Below are 20,264 nucleotides of genomic sequence, written 5' to 3'. Positions count from 1 at the left end.
CTTATTCTGCGAGACACACGTGTTACGCTTTGGACACGCGGCTCTTTCGTATTGGCTAGCTTTGCCGAGGGCCCCTCTCGGCAAAGTTACGCCACGTGGTAACCTTCGTCTGTGTCTGCCGTCCGTTAGCTACTTTCTTTTCCCGAGAGGTATTGTTTGGCTCTCGGCAAACTCTTTGCCGAGTGTCCGTGTCCAGGCTCTCGGCAAATTTCTGTTTTCCTGAGATGTGTACGCCGGGTGGGCAAAGGCTTTGCCGGCAGTTATTGGCCCCTTTGTCGAGAGTCTGTGGCACCCGACGTATATGTCGATTCCAGTAGTGTGTGAGTGCTCTCCCTATGTGTAGTCGGTGCTAATTTCACAATGCAAAAAATTGGATGCAAGTCTACTTGTGTGTGGGTTACACTCGCGACCCCATTTAAAAAAATGCAATTACAATCTCATTTATAAAATTACAATTACAGACTCATTTGAAAAACTTATAGTTCTGATCCCAATTTGAAAACTTGCAGTTGCGGCCTGACTTAAAAACATGCAGTTGCTACCCCATTTTAAAAACTAACAATTACAATCCCATTTACAAAATTGCAGTTGCGACCTGATTTAAAAAACTTGTAGTTGTGATCCCAATTTAAAAACATGTAGTTGCGATCCCATTTGAAAAACTTGCAATACAATCCCATTTAGAAAATTACAGTTGTGACCTGACTTGAAAAAACCTGCAATTGAGATCCCAATTTGAAAAGTTGTTGTTGCGACCCCATTTGAAAAACTTGCAATTGAATCCCATTAGAAAATTGCAGTTGTGATCCCAATTTGAAAACTTGCAATTGTGACCCGACCTAAAAACTTGCAGTTTCTGCCTCATTTAAAATACTTTCAATTAAATTCCCATTTATAAAATTGTAGTTGCAGCCTCATTGGAAAAACTTGCAGTTGCAATCTCAATTTAAAAACTTACAGTTGTGATCCCATTTAAAAGACTTGCAAATACAATCTGATTTAGAAAATTATGGTTGCAACCTGATTTGAATAACTAGCAGTTACAATCCCAATTGAAAAACTTGCAGTTGTGACCCGACTTAAGAACTTGTAGTTGTAATCCCATTTGAAAACTTACAATTGCAATCCCAATTTGAAAACTTGCAATTTCAACCGGACTTAAAATTTGTTGTTGCAACACTATTTGAAAACTTACAGTTACGACTCTGTTTATAAAATTACCATTGCGACTCTCATTTAAAACTAGTATGGTATGTTGTTAGCCAAGATAAACTAAATATCATCTAACTAAGAATTACATATTCTTGTCACCCTAAAATTAGAAACTGAAAACCGACAAAACATATTAAAGAAGCAAAAGAATAGAAAGAGAAAAGATAAAAATAGGGGAAATAAATAGATAAAAGAAAAGAAGCAAAAGAGATGAACATATATTTTCTAACGGCCACACTCTATCCTCTACTCCACTTGCTACAACCGAAAAATATGGGCAGAAGACGAATGTACAACCGCAGCTCGCCGGTCCAGTTTCTACCAAAAATTAGAAAAGGCCGCGACGAGCAATGGTAAGAGAAAACTAAAAAAAAAAGGAAAAGAAAAAATTGGTCGAGATGGGCCGCGTGCAATGTTCGCTAAATAACGCTTGGATTTGTGTATCTAGCGGTGGATATGCCATTGGCACGACAATCTCTTGCGATCATAGTTGTATTCGCATCGTGGCCTATGTAGTTGTCGTCAGGTTACTATACTTGTAATTGTGTGCTCAGAAATAGACATCCTACTGGTCAATAACCCTGTTCCACTGCACTTCTACTTGCCTTGTGCTCGTGTGCAGTTGCGTGTCTAATGATGACCATGAAACTAGTTCTCGTCCTACCCCCATCCTAGTTTTTCAATTTAGCTTCATTATTGTGCTTACCGGTGAATTTATAATATGAGGCAATTTTATAAACTAAACCAAACAATAATTTTTGCAATGGATAATAAGTAATAAAATTGAGTTGACCGATTTTTTAATAATAATAATAATAATATGCTCTCCAATACATATTAATTGTCCTTGATTTAGAACAATTTATACTAAATTAGTGACAATTAATATGAATTGGAGGGAGTAATAATAATAGGCAATTTTTGTAAAAGAAATCTAAACAATCAATTTTGCAATATCTCGTAAGAAATGATATTAAGCTAAATAAAAAATATACCAAAAAAGGAAAAGGTGAAAAAGTGAAACAATGTTCTACCAAATGTACTGAAATAAGAAAAATACAGAAAACGAAAACATCAATTTTTCATGAGAAAAAGAAAAAGAAAAACGTTAAAAAAGATCTGCCCCTTATGACGGTACAGTGAAAAAATGACAAAGTATGCAAGGGCTGGTAGCGTTCGCATCGGCTGGTTCAGAAAAAGAAAATAGCTCGGTACACAAACAAATAAAAAGCCATGTAAACTCAGGCACATGGGCTGCCGTACCAGTGACGATCGAACGGCCAGAAAAATGAATGAGACATTGTTAAAACTCACCCAGCTGAGTTTCAGCCAAACCTTAAAATTATTTGTCGGGCAGCAATAAAGAACTCCCAAGATAAAGAGCTAATATATGTGCACAAAGATGCACCTATTCTGCAATACTGTCCGTGTAGTAAAAGAGGACGCCATACCTCAATCTCTTTTCTGAGAGAGAAGCCATACCTCAGCCTTGGGAGTTAAAGCTACAGATTGGTTTCCCAGTTACACCAATGGCACCATAATTACTTCAATTTTTTCTCATGATTTGTAAAAAGAGCAAGCTTGCAGAACTAAATTGAGCCTTGATTTGTAAGGGCCTCAATTTGGTTTCTGTACCTTTGCTTCACTTGTTTGCAAAGAGAGGGAACTAGTGATGAACTCGGGAGCCTGGTGCTCCTTCGCTCGAAGAACAATAACCCTAGACTAGATAGAACTGACAATGAAAAACATACGGAATTATCAGGTCATAATGCATCATGGAGGAAGACAATACACAAAAGTCCGAAAACCGATACTAGCGAATGGGTTTAACCAATGCCACAGGGCACTGGAAACATGTCCGAGCATCAGCAGCTCTCCCATATATCTCCCGAGGATTTCCCCCAGGAACCTTTATTGCTTATACTGTTCACCAGTCTTAGATTATTATATTATAAGATAAAAATCAGTTCTTCAGTTGTCCCTCTTCCGGCGGGGCCTAGAACGGCATGCCGTAGTCGTCGCCCGCAAACTGGGGGCTCCAGACCGAGAACATGTTGTCGGCGACACCGGACTGGTTCACAGGATCGTACACCGGGGCGTCTCCAGCGACGGGTTCTTCAGCCATGGGTTCGTCCACGACGACGTTTGCCGGGTTTGCCTGCTGAAGCGCCTGGTTCCAGGATTCGTCTTCCTGGAGCAGTTCCTCTGGTGAAATGCCGTCTACCTGGAGCAGATCCACTAGTTCAAGGCCTTGCTGCTCCTGCCCCTGTCCTTCCATCTGGTTCGTCCAGAATTTCTGCACCTCCGCCCAAGCCCAGTCACTGAAAGGCTCAGACTGCGCATTCTCTGCAATGGGGTGGTAGTTGTCCATACCGTCAAGCAGGCTACCGCTCCCAAGGTCCATTAGATCACCAGCGCCCATGGCTGCAACAGGCACCTCGTTCACTTCATGCGGAGTAACTGCGGCGTGCGCCCCATCCATGGTGTCATCCTGCAGAGTAACTGCGGCGTGCACCTCGTCCATTGTGCCTTCCTGCGGAGTAATTGCGGCGTGCACCTCGTCCGTGGTGGCTTTCTGCATGTCATCCCTCTGCAGGTTCATAACAATCTTGCCTGCTGTTTCAGTACGACTAGTCTCCTCCTTCTCCAGGTTGATGAAAACCCTGCGTCCATGTCCATGAAGTGCTTTGCTCTTTATAGGCAGCACCCCGCGTTTGTATGACAGGCTCTCATTATAGTTCTGCAGGCTCTCCTCGTACCGATCCCATATGGACTTGGTACCATGTAACAGAACTGGAGGTGGGCTTGCAGCAGTCTGAGAAACTCGTGCTCTGGCCGAGCTCTCCCCCACTTGTCCCCGCGGCTTTCCAGGGTTACTGTACCACATAGCAGAGGCAGTTGAACTTCCCTTCACATGTGGCCACACCATCCCGGGGTACTTGTCCCAGATAGCAGAGGCAACCCCATGTGTGATCTGCGTCTGGGTTGTTGCCTGATGATTATTGGGTTTAGCACTGTCTGCCTTGTACGCCGCTGCAATCATCTCAGATAATTCTTCTGTGCTGGCATAATGTTGATAGCACTCTTCATCGTGAGATAACTTCTGCGCTCGCAGCCGGTGTTTCTACATCACAGTACAGAACAGGACATTCAAGAGAGGGATCAGACATCACAATATAGAAAGTAAGAGTAATGCGGAAATTTTAGCGCTTTAGCATAACAACGCTGAAATAGAGGAACTTGAAACTTGTCTAGTATGCACGCTTTTTTTTTCTCAAACACGCGCCAAGACGTGTTTAGTTTTGTATTAGAAGGAGAATGCCAAGAAAGCACGAAGAGTAAAAACAAACTAGCAACAAGGCCAAAAAGAAGCCAAAACCCTACCGCTAGCATCAGCTAAGGGTGGACCAAAGTCACGTCAATAAGCCCCCAATTTAACCGATATAGGAGAAAATAGCAATGAAGGACAAATTAAGAAATAACAAAGGACACATGGTAGAGTATCACGGTGTAAACATTCTTTCCTTCCAAGTTTTTCCTGTTAAAATGGAATCTTGGCCCTTGTATTTAGCATGCAAGCTTGCCCGTAACTGTGAGCTTTTACTAGGGTATGAATTAAAAGGTCAAATATTAAATAACGTTCTCTTCCTATTTGTTTCGTCAACAGTGTGCATATAGTTCTTTAAAATTTTGGAACTCAGACACCGTTGCCACAGAAAATTGCCCAACTGATTGAACAATGCAGAACATATATTTACACAAAATAAATAGCAGCAAGGAAATGTTTTATTTTTGGCACTAAGATCAAACAAATCATAACAAAATGACTATTATGTTGTTGCTGTTATTCCGGTAGGTGTTTGTTTCTCTTTTCCCTTTTTCCCTTTCGCTCAATCACTGTATATTAATGAGCACATGAGTAGGTAAAAGGACTCATCTGCACGTAACATCAATTTCTTTGGTCACTCGTTATCAATGTCAGCCTCATTGCGTTAGTTACTGTGTCCCTCAAAATCTTGGTGAGTTAGAAATCCGAATCCGAGCCAGATTCGGAGACCATGACCTTGTCCGAGCAGCACTAGCTGCTTGTACTTAATGTGCCAGGGTGAGCAGGGTGAGCAGATCTCTTGCAATCAGCTGGTTCTGCTGGATTAGTTTAGGCAATGCTGCAACCATTCTGTTGGTTAATCAATATATATGTATAGAAATGGCAAGTACGTGGTAGGCTCCATCTTAACCAAATATTCATGCATGGGGGATCAGGTTAGCAGTGGCAATCAATGGCCAATGGCCACGGAAGGGGGATTGTCAGCTGTAGCCTGTAGAGGTGGGAACCAATGACTGGACAGACCAATGGCCATGCCATCAAACTTCAAGACTAACATCTTGCCGAGTCAGAAATCCGAATCCGAGCCAGATTCGGAGACCATGACTTTGTCCGAGCAGCAAGGGGGATTGTCAGCTGTAGCCTGTAGTGGTGGCCTGGTGGGAACCAATGTCTGGACAGACCAATGGCCATGCCATCAAACTTCAAGGCTAACATCTTGCTGAGTCAGAAATCCGAATCCGAGCCAGATTCGGAGACCATGACTTTGTCCGAGCAGCAAGGGGGATTGTCAGCTGTAGCCTGTAGTGGTGGGAACCAACGACTGGACAGACCAATGGCCATGCCATCGAACTTGAAGGCTATAAAAGAATGACAATATCATCTTAATTAGTGGTAAAAACAAAAAAGTTTCATTCGGGAAAGTGCATACGATGAAAGAAAAATATAAGGCTCAAATGCCAAACGTTCAATCAATTTAATCTAACTAGCATATGCAAATGCATAGGATGTCAGCTCCTACTAATGATCGTTTATTAAACAAACAAAATTTAACAACAATGTACATACTTCCTATTGATGTACTGGCAATACCGCAGTTGCAGATAAACTAAATTGATCACCCACCTGGAGATGGCTTGCTACGTGTTGTATGGTCAAATTCAAATCATTGGCATTCATGTACTGGTGAATTTTTCGAGGCGTAGCAGCTGTTAGCCAAAAAGAAAACACACACTCAAAAGTCATGCTTTTTCAGCTGTTAAACATAATAATTTAAGCCAAGTGCAGATAGCCTTACACGCCCCGAGCACTTCAACAGCCTGCAAGAACTTCTCATGGAGCTCACTGCTCCATATGAACCGACCCAGATTATCTGAATAGACATTCAGATTCAACGCATATTGTTCTTCATCCTCAGTTTCAGACCTGTGATTTTTAATAGACCTGTTTTGCAGTGCTCTCATTCTTAGAAAATTGACAGTTTTGGTATCCAACGGCTTAATCACATTGAAGCATGTTCCAAGGGTCATGTGTGCAGAGACTGCCTCATCATAGGCACACATAGCTGCAACCAAGAAACAACACTCCTAGATTAATGAGTTTGGGATGGAAAAAAATATCTTAAAACAATACAGCTCTGAATACAAATGCTTACTGATGAGAGGAACTTCAAGTTCGTTCAGGATGTGGTGAAACAGCACCAAGGTGCCCATCTCTGTGTTGCCAGGATGAACTTCCGCTACTATCAAATCAAGCTCCTCATCTTTAGCAACCCCCCTTTTAAGGAAATCTAGGGCCTCTTCTGGGGTAAGGAAAGGAAGAACTACAAAACAGTAGAAGTTAGACTCAAAACTTTGGAGAGTAAACACCATGTTATCATATCCAAATATAGTTATACTAATATCCCAATCTGCACGTACTGTTGCAACAAGTGAGTATCTTCTAAGGACAAGTATAGCTACTTGGTATGTGTTTTTTCTCATTTGACCACATAATCCAACACTTTCTGCAATCTACTAGCACTTGGAAGACCGGCCCAGTAACTAGCAGCTAAGCTATATCCCATTACAAACTACATATGCTGCCTCTGTTTAAACTGGGAAGTTCACACAATATATTACACACACATATGCTATATAATCTAATGGTCCTTTGGAAGGGTGACACAGTAACACTATCCTATATGGAACTGCATCTGTTTCCTTTCTGTTTTAAAATGTCATATATCTACGGAAATGCTCCACATATATGGTGGTTGTACGATCTATGCATCATACTCAGGACAGGTTCACTGTCATGTGGGGCCATAGCTCGCCAAGCTTCATGTCATGAGAAGCGTTCTATACTTCTATATCCACACACGCAAGCCATCCAACCGTTAATTAGTGGTCCAGATCATGGTGGATAGAGCATATAAATATTCCCACCGGACGACCGTACACCCAAACTTCACGTCAAGCACCCATACACCCAAACTTTCGGCCGAACAGCCCTACACCCAAACTTCCAGCCAAACAGCCGTACACCTAAACTTCCCACCAAACAGCAGAAATATGAAATATCCGAAATTCAATCAGATGTAGGGATGGGAACTGGGTCCCATTTAATCCCATTTAAACCCACTAATTTTCTAGTAGTTCAAAAAAAAGTTTTTTTCCGAGGAAAATGAACTATAAAGCTAGAAAAGGCTAAATAAATGGGACTTGTGGCTGCCACTTATTTGCCATTTACATCCCTAATCAGATGTGCCTGTGTGGATAGAAGACACCAACAGACATCAAATCATGCCTTTTATAGTAGCCCCATGAATATGCAAAATTATGTGCAACTTTCATCAGATCCAAATGATGTACTACCTATTATCTTTCATTCTCCCTCTAAAAACAACTTCCTTTTTGGACAGGAAAGGGAAAATGAGATGCTTGGGAATTGAAATGCGCACCTTTGAAGTTGAATCTAGCAAGCGTCTTGGAGATGGTCCACAGGGAAACCGGATTTTGATCAAGAACTAAAACTGAAAGATTTTTCATCAGGTCAGTGAGACCCTATGGGGAGGAAAGGGAGGCTACAAACGTTTTTGATGGATCTAATACCTTCTTTTGGCGTGAGACCTTCATCAAGGGCAAAAGATAGACACTTATACCAGATGATGTCAGAAAAGGACAAGAATTTAAGGATTAGATTTATTCAAAAGCTGACCTGTATTTGGACATGGAGGTTGAACAAGATATACTTACTTGAGAGATACAAGTTAACATCATTATTTTGTCCTCTTATGCCTCTTCAGTCTCCAATGTAAAGAACATGCAAGACCATGTACAATGCAAGCCGGTGCTTATCTGTAGAGAGCAGATGCTTAATTACGCAACCCTACCACACACATAAGCATCGGTGCTTAAGAAAAACACAGTTTATTTACTAAGCACCTCTCTAAGCATATTGCATTGTACATGGTCTAAGAAGGTGTGAACCCTCACCATCATGACTTCATGTTATCTGTTTTATATCATCATGCTTGCTTTTGGCACACCCTTTGATGTGACCCGACCTGCATTTCGAACAGTCAATGCAGAAACAAGTTCAAAAAAAGACAAAAACAGATCGATGTGCTAGTGAGAGACTTTTTAGCCTTTAGTTATATTTTGAGTGGCCTATGACACTTGTTGATTAGGCTTTCGTGATATTTTGTTTGGTGACTAGTGATGAACGATGTAATAATGATGGCTATATGTTGAAATGTATTCTCAGTATGTTCATGACTCCAAATTTACCTAAGGCGCATATAGGGCACATGCATGTTCTCCCTAGCTCTCACACACAGTACTATTTTTTTTGTTCATTCAGTACGTAGTATTCATATGAAAGAAACAAAGCAAGCAGGACATTCACCTATTAATTAGCAAACATATCAATACTTCAGTTGCAACCATTAGAACTTCCAAGTCCTAAAGGGTCTCAAGTCTCAACTTTCAAATGTCAAAACAAACCAAATGGTGATGTGCTGCTTTAAGATATTCCTCAGGAAAAAGTCTGCAGGATAAATAAGGTAATTTTCTTGGCCAGCTTCGTTATTTATAACATGGAGCAGTTTCACTGATTTATAGCATATGCTGTCATGCATACCAAGAATTGTACTACAAGGAGTCTTCCTGTGCACAGGTGCCGAGGCGATATCTCGTATAATTAATGGGTTAATGCATGCCAGTGAATTTGATCTTGCGGTGGTTCCTGGTGCATGGCTGGCAATGTTGCAAGCACGCAATTGTACATGATGTATGCATGAGCACTAATTGCACCGATGCACAAGATAACTTCACAAAAGTCAAAAAAATATATACTAGCTGTACCCGCAATTGCATCGCTATCTTAATGCCGCAACAGACACTCACCCTAGCCCCAATTGCATCACCACATCTGCTCTTTTTAGGCATTAAACCTACATATCTATCCACACGATAATGTACCAACAAACATTAATGAGATGTGTGGTTGATTTCTACAAAGAAAAAAAAAGGTATATAACTGATTCCTTAACAAGGAAGATATGCGAATAATGTTGCACATTGATGCAGCCTCTAAGTGGGATGGGGCCAACTGAGGAAGAAACAACCAGGGCCAAGCCTAAAATCAATAAAAAAAAAAACTTCTAAAAGAGAAAGTATCCACGCCACGGGCGACCGCCCTGGGTTCCAATGCTTATCACCACCCCTATCCCAAAAGATATATGTCATGGCCTGTGCCCTGTGTGGCCCATGTTAGTTTCTTGAAGGAACTGATTGCGCATATGCAGTACTTATTATTTTTGAAGAGATCCCAGACGAAATGCACCTCAAATCGAAACCTGGAAGCCATCTTTTTCTTCAGATAATCGAACCGGGATCCTCATACTGGTACCACATACGCTAAGCAACAATCGAAGTAGGCGCGACACAGACGCTTTAACCAAACCAAATCGAAGTAGGCAGACGCTTCGGAATGGTGCGCGCTTACTGGGGGAGGGAAGGCCCGGGTCGAGGGCAACGGCGGCGCCGGCGAGCGCGAGGCGTAGGAGGAGGATTCGCGCCTCCCGACCGGGCGACGCCGGGATCCCTCGTCTCTCTCGCCGGCGGCCGCCGCCTCACCATGCGCCGCCTCGCGAGTAGTACGGTAGTGGCACACGGGGATTCAGATGGAAACGGATGGGCCTGACTGCTCATGGGCTCAAAATACTTTAGCGAAGTGGGCCTAGACATGGCCATATGACCTGGCCCGTCTATAAAAGCGCAATAGAAACTCTTGCCTAGTCGGCGCCTCAAGCGCCGGCTAGGAAACCTGCGCCCGCGCGTCCTGCATAATGGTCCGGCCCAATTTCAGGGCGGAAATTTTAATAAAAGAAAAGCAAAAAAAAAGTGAACATAAAAGGTTCGTAAAAGCGAAAAACGGTTAACAAAATTTTGAAACAAAAAGTTCACGAAATTGAAAAAATTCACTGTGATCTCAAAAAAGTTCACAAATTTTAAAAAAGTTCACGGAATTTGGAAATTAGTTCATGAATTTGAAAATACTTTTTAAAAAGTTCAGTGAACTGAAAAAAAAGTTTACAAATTTTAAAAAGTTCATGGAATTTGAAAATTAGTTCATGAATTTTAAAATAGTTTTTTAAAACTTCATTGAACTGAAAAAATACAAATTTTAAAAATGTTTATTATTTTTGAAAAAAGTTCATCAATTTTCAAAACAATTCATCAAATCTCAAAAAACTTCATCAAAATTTGAAAAAAAAATCATCGATATTCAAAAAAAATCATAGGATTTTCCTTAAAAATTCATAAATTTTTAAAAAGGTTCATTGATTTGGAAAAATATTTGTACGTTTGAAAAAAAACACAAAAAATGTCAGAATTTTTTGGAAAAATGAAAATGAAAATGTAATAAAAAGAGTAAAGATAATAAATAAAAAGGAAAAAAAGATAAACCAAGAAAAACAAGTCTTGAAAAACCCAAAATGGAAAATACCATCTAAGAAGCTTCTGGAACCTTCACAAAACCGGAACCCCCTCCCCCGTCTCGCTGGGCCGGCCCATGACCGAACGCTGCTGGCGCCGGTTAAGAAAAATGCACTTTAACCGGCGCCTGCAGCGTCAAATAGGATTTGCCGTCGGATACAAGGGGTTTGTCAAATCTTTCCTCGAAGAGATTCGGTGCCTCCAGAAGGTCCAAACCTCACCTGTTTCTACTGTGCCTCGCATAAACGATGGCAGGCTCCGCCACTGAATTATGCGAAGTTCAACGTTGATGCGTTGTCACAAGAAATGGACGCTTCGGCTCAGTACGTGTTGTTTGTCGCGATGCGGAAGGTAACTACCTGGGGGAGCCATCCTACAACCTTACAAGCACTTGCGGCTAAAGAAGCATTGGCTCTTGCTTCAAATATTTATGTCCATCGACTGATGGTGGCGTCAGACTGCACCATAGTAGTTGATGCCATCAAGAAGGACAGTGCAACAAGCTATGGAGCAGCGATACATGAAATTACAGAATGATCTTCTTCTTTTGTTTCTTTGATTTTTTGACACGAGTGTAGATCGTCTAATGTGGAGGCTCATAATCTTACAAAGCATGTACTTAAGTTGATGGTTGGTTGCCATATGTGGTTAGGTCAATCCAAAAATCTTAGTTTCGTCTCTATAAACATTGTGACGGCATCCTTAATAAAGCTTTGTGTCTCAAAAAAAAGTTGCACCGACACATCCGCGTATATTAATAGGAAAAAGGAAAATGTAAAGAGGAGCGATCCATGGTCTCACTACACCCAGATCCCGCTATGGTTTTTATTTTAACATGTGGCACACTTCATTCAAATCAAATCATGGATATATCGCTAACAATAGTGTCAAGTTCCCCTAAAAAAACAAGTGCCAAGTAGAAAGTGTGGAAGATCATTGTCCCACGAAATTACAGAATTTGAATTATACAAACTTCTATCTAATTTACGTTCCACTTTGTTCATCTCTCAAGAGCAATGAGCATAAGACATCAACCCAGTCCTTTGAGCAAGGAAGAAGGAGTCGCTCAAGGCAGCCGAATATGGGCTGAAGAAGTCCATGTCACTTTTGCATGCTAAAATAACTTTCAGACAATCAGACTCCAAGATAATATTTGAGCATCCCAGCTGATCGGAAAAAGTCAATCCATTTACAATTATGGGTTAGTAGTAGGGGCGCAACCTACTCGAGTTTGTTTCTTAATTTTTATTTGCTTTGATTTATTTTGTTTCTTTTTCTGTTTTTGCTTTTCTTCATATTTCTTCATTTGATTTTTTTTGTATATGTCAACAACACTTTTATAATGCACGTTTAACATTTTCTTAATACAAATTTAACATGTTTTCAATACGTGGTCATCATTATTCCTATACACAATTTAAAGAAATTCTAGATTAACATTTTAAAATACAAGTTTCTTATTATTTGAATACGTGGTCAACATTTCTTCTATACACACTTTTAAAATTTTTCAAATTGATTATTAGTAGCTTTAGATAGAACATTAATATTTTGTAATACATGGTGAACGTCTTTCTATGCACATTTAAAAAAAATAAAACGTTTGATTAATATTTTTTTAAATACTTTTAAAACATTTATTGAAACGGTTGATTAACAATTTTATATAGATTTTCAAGTTTTTCCATCATTTTCTAATACATGGTCAACATTTTTTTATACACATTAAATATTTTCAACTACTTGATAACATTTTGAAACACATGTTCAATTTTTTACAAAAATATGAATAACATTTTTATGCACATGATAAAACAAATCATCATTTCTTAATACATGGTAAAAAATCCTATACACATTAAATATTTTCAACTGCTTAATTAACATTTTAAATACTTTTTATACATTTTAAAATTCTTGATTAACATTTATTATGCACATGATAAAAATCATCATTTTTTAATACATGGTCAACATTTTTTTATACACATTTAATATTTTAAAAATGCTTGATTAACATTTTTCAAACACTTGATCAATAGTTTATTCAAATACTTGAATATATATTTTTAAATAAATAATAATATTGTTTCATACACATTTATTTTTAATACATTTTTCATATACATGATATACATTTTCTCTATACACAATTAACATTTTTCAATTGCTTGACCAACATTTTCAAATGTATTTAGAGTGATTTTAGCAATATATTTATTTATAATATTTTCTAAGTACAAACAAAAGCGAAAAAGGAAAGCAAAAATCGAAAGCAAAAAAGGAAAACAAAAACGTGGTAAAAACAAAATAAAAAATGTGTCCCACGCACTTGGGCTGGCCCAATTTGTACCACCCTTCAGCGAGGGCTCCTATCCTCTCGCTGAGCGCGAGATATACGGACACCCGACACGACACGATCCATGTCTTTTTGTTTTTAAGATCACTAGTAACAATGCCCGTGCGTTGCAACGGGAATATAAGAAATACATATAACGCTACATCTGGTAAGGTTGCTTCTCTAAACTTGTAAGGATGCTGCTAACAAAATGATTAAAAAAATGACAGAAAACTTTTACTTAGGAACGACATTCCAATGACCTCATCAAGCTGATATCAGAGTTGGCAACATCTGATTCACGTCACATATGGCACATATCTTGGTATGAGTCCAACAAAACAATGAGATGAGGGACAATATCTAGATTGTTGACGGTATCTAGATTAGTATATTGATGCGAGTAATTTAAAAATTTCTCACCGACCATGACAAATATTTGCGGTGGTCGTTATATAATTAATGACAAGATTCGTAATTTACGTGCATGAATTCAAATCAAATACCATAGACAAACGTATATATGTATATCACATCCGATATCAAGAGAAAATATGTGAAAAGACACTAAGGATTAATCTCATACAGGATGGATCAAGAAACAAATTAATACATGTTATTCGACAACTTCAATTAGCAGGGAGAAGCAACCCAAATCCAATCTTGTCCCTAGCCAGTCATCTATGCTACCACTTGCCCTCTTTGTCACTGTCGCCGACTCTTGTTAGATGGTAATCCTACAGTCAGATATAGTAGATCAATTATCATTGTACAATGTACATAATAAAATCTGAATATGTTTAGAACACAACAAATGCTGCAAAACGAAGGCATCTCAGTTTAAAAAGGTAGACAGTGTAAGGTAGAAATGATAAGCCCTGTCATTAAATGAGTTTAACTACTAATTCTTAATTTGCCCAAACACTCCAAGCAAATCCAAAAGGACGCTTTAGCTTATATAAAAAGAAGTGCTAGAATTATGCTACTAAGTACTACTGGCTTCATTCAGATCATCAATTAAATAATCTATTGCAACATTCAGATAAAGGAGACGAGACACATTTTTGCATACAGATTTCAATCAAAAATATCAACTGAGTTTCACAAACAAACACAGACCGGGAACAGAGAGACATTGTAATCCTCGATAGTAAGCATACTGTAGGCAAATAGGCTTCCATTTTCCAAGAAAAAACAAACAACTATACCCCAGAACTTCCCCTGCCACACACAGCCAAAAGTAGCAGCAGTCAGCACAAAACACTAAAGTCAAAGTTGAGAACAGTGCAATAACCATCAGATGAACTTGCAGAACAAAAGAAAAAATCAGGACTGAAAAAGGCATGAAACTGGGATCTCCTGAAGATCTCATTCGTCACAGTTTCAGAGAAAGAAGTGGACGTCTGCGCAGCACAAGCAAAGACTTTGGCTCGGCGACATAGTTCATTGCAAGATGCTAGACACTTGAACACAACAAGAAACTAATTCGTTTCTATAAAAACAAGAAACTCATTCCGGTATCCGACTTCATAGAAGTGTCTAAATCCGCAGGTATCTAAAACTGGAGTCTGAACCTTCACGAGCACCTACTCCCCAGTCACCTGTAGTAGTAGGAATCCGGGCATCGGGCAGCGCCACTCCGCCCTGTGCAGTCCCGGTCGTCCGCACCGCCCCTGCCCACTGGCCTCCCGCGCCGCCCCACTTCAGCCCGGTCGTCCGGGTCGCCACGCCCGGGTGCATTGCAACCGGTATACATATATTATAATTATTTAATATTAATTATGTCTAACATATACATTTAGGTTTTTCATGCACATTAGACGGTATTGTCAACACTATCATACTTCCTCTCCTCACTATCTCCTGTGTCGAAGCTGGCATTGTCCTAATATCAACTAAACAAGCAGATTTTCCTCTTTTTCCAATAAAATATATCCTTAAATTAGTATATCCATTGTTTGCTTTCTGTTGAGGCCGGAAAGGTGGACTCTTTCATTTTTATTTGTTGGTTATTGTGTGTCATTGTATATGCATTTTCAGCCCACATTCAGGAACAATCATATGTACTTAGTATTTTACCTAGTGAGTCTGTGATGTGGTAATTTCTAGCAGCAGGATGGATCAAGCTAATACTCCCTTGCTACTTATTCAATATATAAGGTATGTATGCATATTCTTTCTTTATTTTGCAGGTGGCAGAGAGAGCTATGTTTATGTGAAACAATGTTCATATTGAGGGTTTGATTAAACAAAACAGCAAGGTGTTAGTGCCCATAATCCTTCCTGCATTAGAATGAAATACAAAAGTTCACTCCAATCAGACAGTTCAAAGCTTGAGCCTTAACATTCTCAAAAAATTATTGGACCATGTACTATTTGAGGCGTGCCTCAAGAAGTTTTAGGACAATGAATTTTAATAAGCTGCGACGCAATTAAAAACATGAGGCTACATGGAAGCACTTGGAGGAAATTGCCTTATCAAATCCACAAGCAGGGAGACCAAAGGCTCATCAACAGAGTACTCCTACCAAACTTTCTGGCTGACTTTTAAATGATCCTCTTTTCTCAGGATTAAGCTAAATCACTGACATGAATATTTTAACATGTAGATACATCCTAGATATTAACCGTGAAGCTTTAGGGCTGCTCTTGTCCTCTGTTGGTTGGGAGATCATGAATTTAGTTTGAAGAAAATATAAGGTCTATGTGCTCCAACATGTTAATATGCACAGAAAATACATGAAACATACTTTTGTTGTTGTATCTAAATATAGTGTAGTAAGTGCACACGTCTATGGCTGATCCTAGTCTCATATTTTATTCATGTGCTTGCGCAAACCTGGTTGAATTAGCATGCAAACATGGCATTTAGAACAGAGGTACACCACAAAGGATGTAAACTCCATGGTGCAAGCCTGTATTTTTCAGAGAAGTGTCTTATTTTATTTTATTCTTTTGAGAAAAGAGAAGCGTCTTGTTCAGATAACATACAATCGGGAAAATTTCAAACCACACGTAATAAGACTGATCCGGCTGCTTTTCTAGACTACGATCTGCAAGGATTTTGCAAATCGTGAAAAATAGGAAGCTTCAGTATCCTCCATTCCTCCAAATTGAATGGGAGCATGGAAGCTGAGTATCCTCCTAACTGGTCGATAACAGGTGACTCCCGCCTAATTCCCCTAGTTTTGTCCAAGGAAAGCCTAAGTTGTAGAAATTAATGGCCAGTGTGCATCACAATCTCAGGACCTTGTTCCCGTAAAACATTCTTTTTGCAAAATATATAGCTGTATTTTTTCTAAGGAAAGTACAAGGAGCAAAGGATACAAAATTGAGATCTAACTGATCACATATACTAACTGAAGCTAGACTGCGTGGATGGAAAATACGTTACGCAAATATAGATAATAAATACAAAAGGTAGTACTGAAGACAACATATTTGTGCTGCACTTCATCTAAGCTGAAGAAAGAAAGCATGAACCTAAAATGCCTGAGCTAACATAACAAGAGGGCAAGGATCCATCATCAGTTAATTTTTCGTACATAGCAAAATCCCTTATATTGGCATAGGTTACGCAAAAGTAACCCTAGCAAACCAATCAAATATTGTGTTAAAACACCCCAAATCCTACTATTAGAAATTTGACATATTTTCCAGCATATAAATAGTTTCGAACTCTCCATGAATATCCATGATACTGTACAAATCATAATATCTGTATATGCAGGCACCCAGATGTTATGTACAAAGATGAATACATGTACATACAATATATGATGGATGACATGTGATGGCATCACATATCAAGTAAAGAACTATCAAATCTGATTAAGATCTAAATATTGCCTAAAAGATTCATGGTTTACCTCAGTAAAGGCTGCTGGGTTTGGACAGTTCTGGTTTTCTGATAATTTTAACGTACACTTAGCAGCTGTACGACCATCTCTGACAGCAACCGCCTTGAAAAATTGTTTTAAGTTATCACGGTCAGCTACTGAGAGCTCAGCAATCATGCCAACATCAAGAAAAACAATATGGGGCTTAGATCTGAAAAACGTTTTCCTCTTATTCTTGCTCTCGTTTAAACGGACAAGAATGTGTTCCCGGGTGCATATCTGCATGAATAAAATTGTCCTCTTGTATAAACAGGGAAGATGATAAAAAATATTTTAGTGGCTGAATTATACTGGGTATATATTAGATAAACAATTAACAACAGATCATACTACTAAGGCTAACCATGATGCTATATGGCTATAGCAATCACCAGTAAATCACCAATCAGGGAAAAGAGAAAAATAGTATAAACAAATAAAGATGTGCATACCAGAAGCATCTTCAAGAATGCATATGTCCCAATGTGGGCAAGGTCCTTCTTCATCCGAGAATTTCCTTCAGTTTCATCCACAAAACGAGCAACATTTTCTCCATTCTCAAATGACTCGATGAGGACTGCTGGATGGACAAGTGGGTACAATGGTTCTGGGAATGAAACATGTCTCCATCTACGGAAGTTGTGTCTGAAACGATGCAAATTAGAAGCTTCCCTAGAAAGGTCAACTTGAGACATCATGAAAACGGCAAACTGGCGGACACTCTCATCCAGCCTTAGCCAGCTCAATCCAGGGACATCATTCGAAACTTTCGACATAAAATTGATGAGTAAAAAGTCTTTCTTTATTGATTCCCCCACACCAGGATGCCTCACCTTAACTGCAACATGCTTTACAGTATATTGATCTCTTTTCTTTTTTTTGGTCAAGTTCGAGTCAGGATGATCTTTTAATGTGGCCTGATGTATTTGTGCAATGCTTCCAGAAGCTACAGGATTCTCTTCAAAACTTTCAAATACTTCAGATAGCTTACGGGGTGGAGAGCCTGAGCGGGGCGAGCCTCTGTTGAAGCAGCACCCAGCTGGGCCATCTTGGGACAAAGCAGAAGATGGGGAACGACACGACTGTGTAATACGAATTCGAGTCAGACACCGCCGCACCGGCCCCGGCTCCAGCGGCACCGTGCTGCCGCGCCCGAGCCCAGCGAGGGGGCCTGCATCCTCCCAAGCGAGCACGCTGGCCGCCGCCAAGCCCTCGAGACCGCTGCCGCCCTGTCCAAGCCCCCGGCTATCGGTCGGCGTCCTCCTGCGCCTCCTCGACCCCGCCTCCTGACGCCCGTGCGCCGCCCCCTTGGCCTCGCGTCGCCAGCGACAAGGCCCCGCCTGGGCTCACCTCGCCGGAGAGGGCCGCCTGGGGTGGAGGAGGCCGTCCATGCCGCCTCACCACTTCCTTGGCTCCTGCGGAGGCTCGTCGCCGGCAAGAGGCGCAGCAACGCCTGACCCATTCCTTGTTCCTGCGGCGTGGACGCCGACGACAAGCGGCGGCACGACGGATGGCCGGAGACGGTTCCCGCGGTGGAGGATAGATGGATAAGACGCGACGGTGAACTGGGGTGGGTGGGGGTGTTTCTAAAACTGAAACGATTTTCTTCACTTAAATTAGGAGTGCGGGTTGAATATATACAACGTCAGGGGCATTTTTGCAAAACATCCACAACGGGTTGAAGGAGCTCAAGGGAGCGAATATTCCTAGTTGTGGACGCGCACCATGGTGCCCGTTTAAAAAAACATTTTTTACTGCATAATTTTTTTTAAACTTTATACAAACACACACACACACGCATATATACTATACATGTGCAAAAATTCATATCATTTTACATTCATAAGTGTCCGAAAAAAAAGACAAATATGTATTTCCAAATGAGCCAAAAAAATTTGTTTTGGGGCCGGAATGTTTTTTTAAACAACTTACAAATTACATTTTCTAAAACAAAATTATATGGATTGGTAGTAAATACATACAAGTTTACACAGAATTATTTTAGCATTTTTTAAAACTTTAATTATGATTTTCGATTTTTTCAAACTTCACACTCCTTAAGGGAGTCACTAGTTAGCGAGCGCTTTTTCGAAGCCTTGCAGCGACCATTTCGACATACTGTCACTTGGCGTGTTCTTAGCCATCGCCACGTGTTGTTTTTTGAGCAGTTTCTTTGGATTTCATCTATTTATTTTTCCACAAGCGTTTTCGGCTTTTTAGATTGTTTTTTAAATTGGTGTTTAGGTTTTTCACTGGTCTTTCTTAGATTTTTGACGAAAAATAATAATTATATTACGTAAAAAATGTGTTTTCTATTTTTTAAGAGGTATGATTTTGCTTTCATGAAAGGTACGACTTTGCCTTCGCGAGAGGCACGACCATGCCTTTCAAAAATGAAAAAAAAACGCATTTTCTATTATTATTATTTTTGCAAGAGACACGGTTTTGCCTTCGCAAGCCGTGCCTCTCGGAAATGGAAAATCAACGTGTTTTCTTTTTTTTCGCGAGAAGCGTGGTTTTGTTTTCGCGAGAAGCACGATTTTGCCTTCATAAGAGGCACGTGTGTGCCTCTCGGAACTGGAAAAATATTGCTTTTCTTCCGCGAGAGGCACGGTTTGACAGGCACAACCATGCCTCTCGGAAATTAAACAAACGAGAAAAACGTGTTTTTTGGTCTGTTTGTTCATGAAAAAAAAGATCATCAAAATCTATCAATATTTGATCTAGTTTTGAAGATGTCGACGCGAGAAATCCAACGATGAAAACAGTTTGAGATTTGAACGCACGATTTAGGAGATAAAACATTTTAAAAATATGAATCTATAAAAAAGGAAAAACTCCCGGGTTGCGACAAGTGACACGCATGCAATGCACCACTTGTTGCAACCTGGGAAGGTAAGAGTGATCTTTAAAAGGAGTACTTATAATTAGTGATTTCACAAGCTCAAGGATCGGCTTGGCACCTGAGCTAAAAGGGTCGGCCCGTAAATAAAAGGGTCTTGTCGAGTCGATCTTAGGTGAAATCA

The 20,264-nt window shown here is 40.0% G+C and overlaps 1 protein-coding gene across 1 annotated transcript; it reads right to left on the bottom strand.

Annotated features, from left to right (window-relative positions):
* Nucleotides 1-2,960: 2,960 nt before the first annotated feature.
* LOC123411418 lies at nucleotides 2,961-10,169 on the bottom strand. The gene is made up of 9 exons (XM_045104356.1): nucleotides 10,028-10,169; nucleotides 8,515-8,585; nucleotides 8,275-8,376; nucleotides 8,131-8,173; nucleotides 7,980-8,051; nucleotides 6,693-6,860; nucleotides 6,336-6,602; nucleotides 6,164-6,246; nucleotides 2,961-4,336 (listed from the first exon to the last, which is right to left on the bottom strand). The coding sequence occupies exons 3-9, from the start codon at nucleotides 8,296-8,298 to the stop codon at nucleotides 3,209-3,211; spliced, it is 1,785 nt and encodes a 594-aa protein (XP_044960291.1). The 5' UTR covers nucleotides 8,299-8,376; nucleotides 8,515-8,585; nucleotides 10,028-10,169; the 3' UTR covers nucleotides 2,961-3,208.
* Nucleotides 10,170-20,264: the final 10,095 nt, after the last annotated feature.

The sequence above is a fragment of the Hordeum vulgare genome, chromosome 7H (genome assembly GCF_904849725.1).
Source record: "Hordeum vulgare subsp. vulgare chromosome 7H, MorexV3_pseudomolecules_assembly, whole genome shotgun sequence".
In the NCBI taxonomy this organism is placed as follows: Eukaryota; Viridiplantae; Streptophyta; class Magnoliopsida; order Poales; family Poaceae; genus Hordeum; species Hordeum vulgare.
The sequence above is the reverse complement of the archived record's forward strand: the minus strand, read 5'-3'. Positions and strand labels throughout refer to the sequence as shown.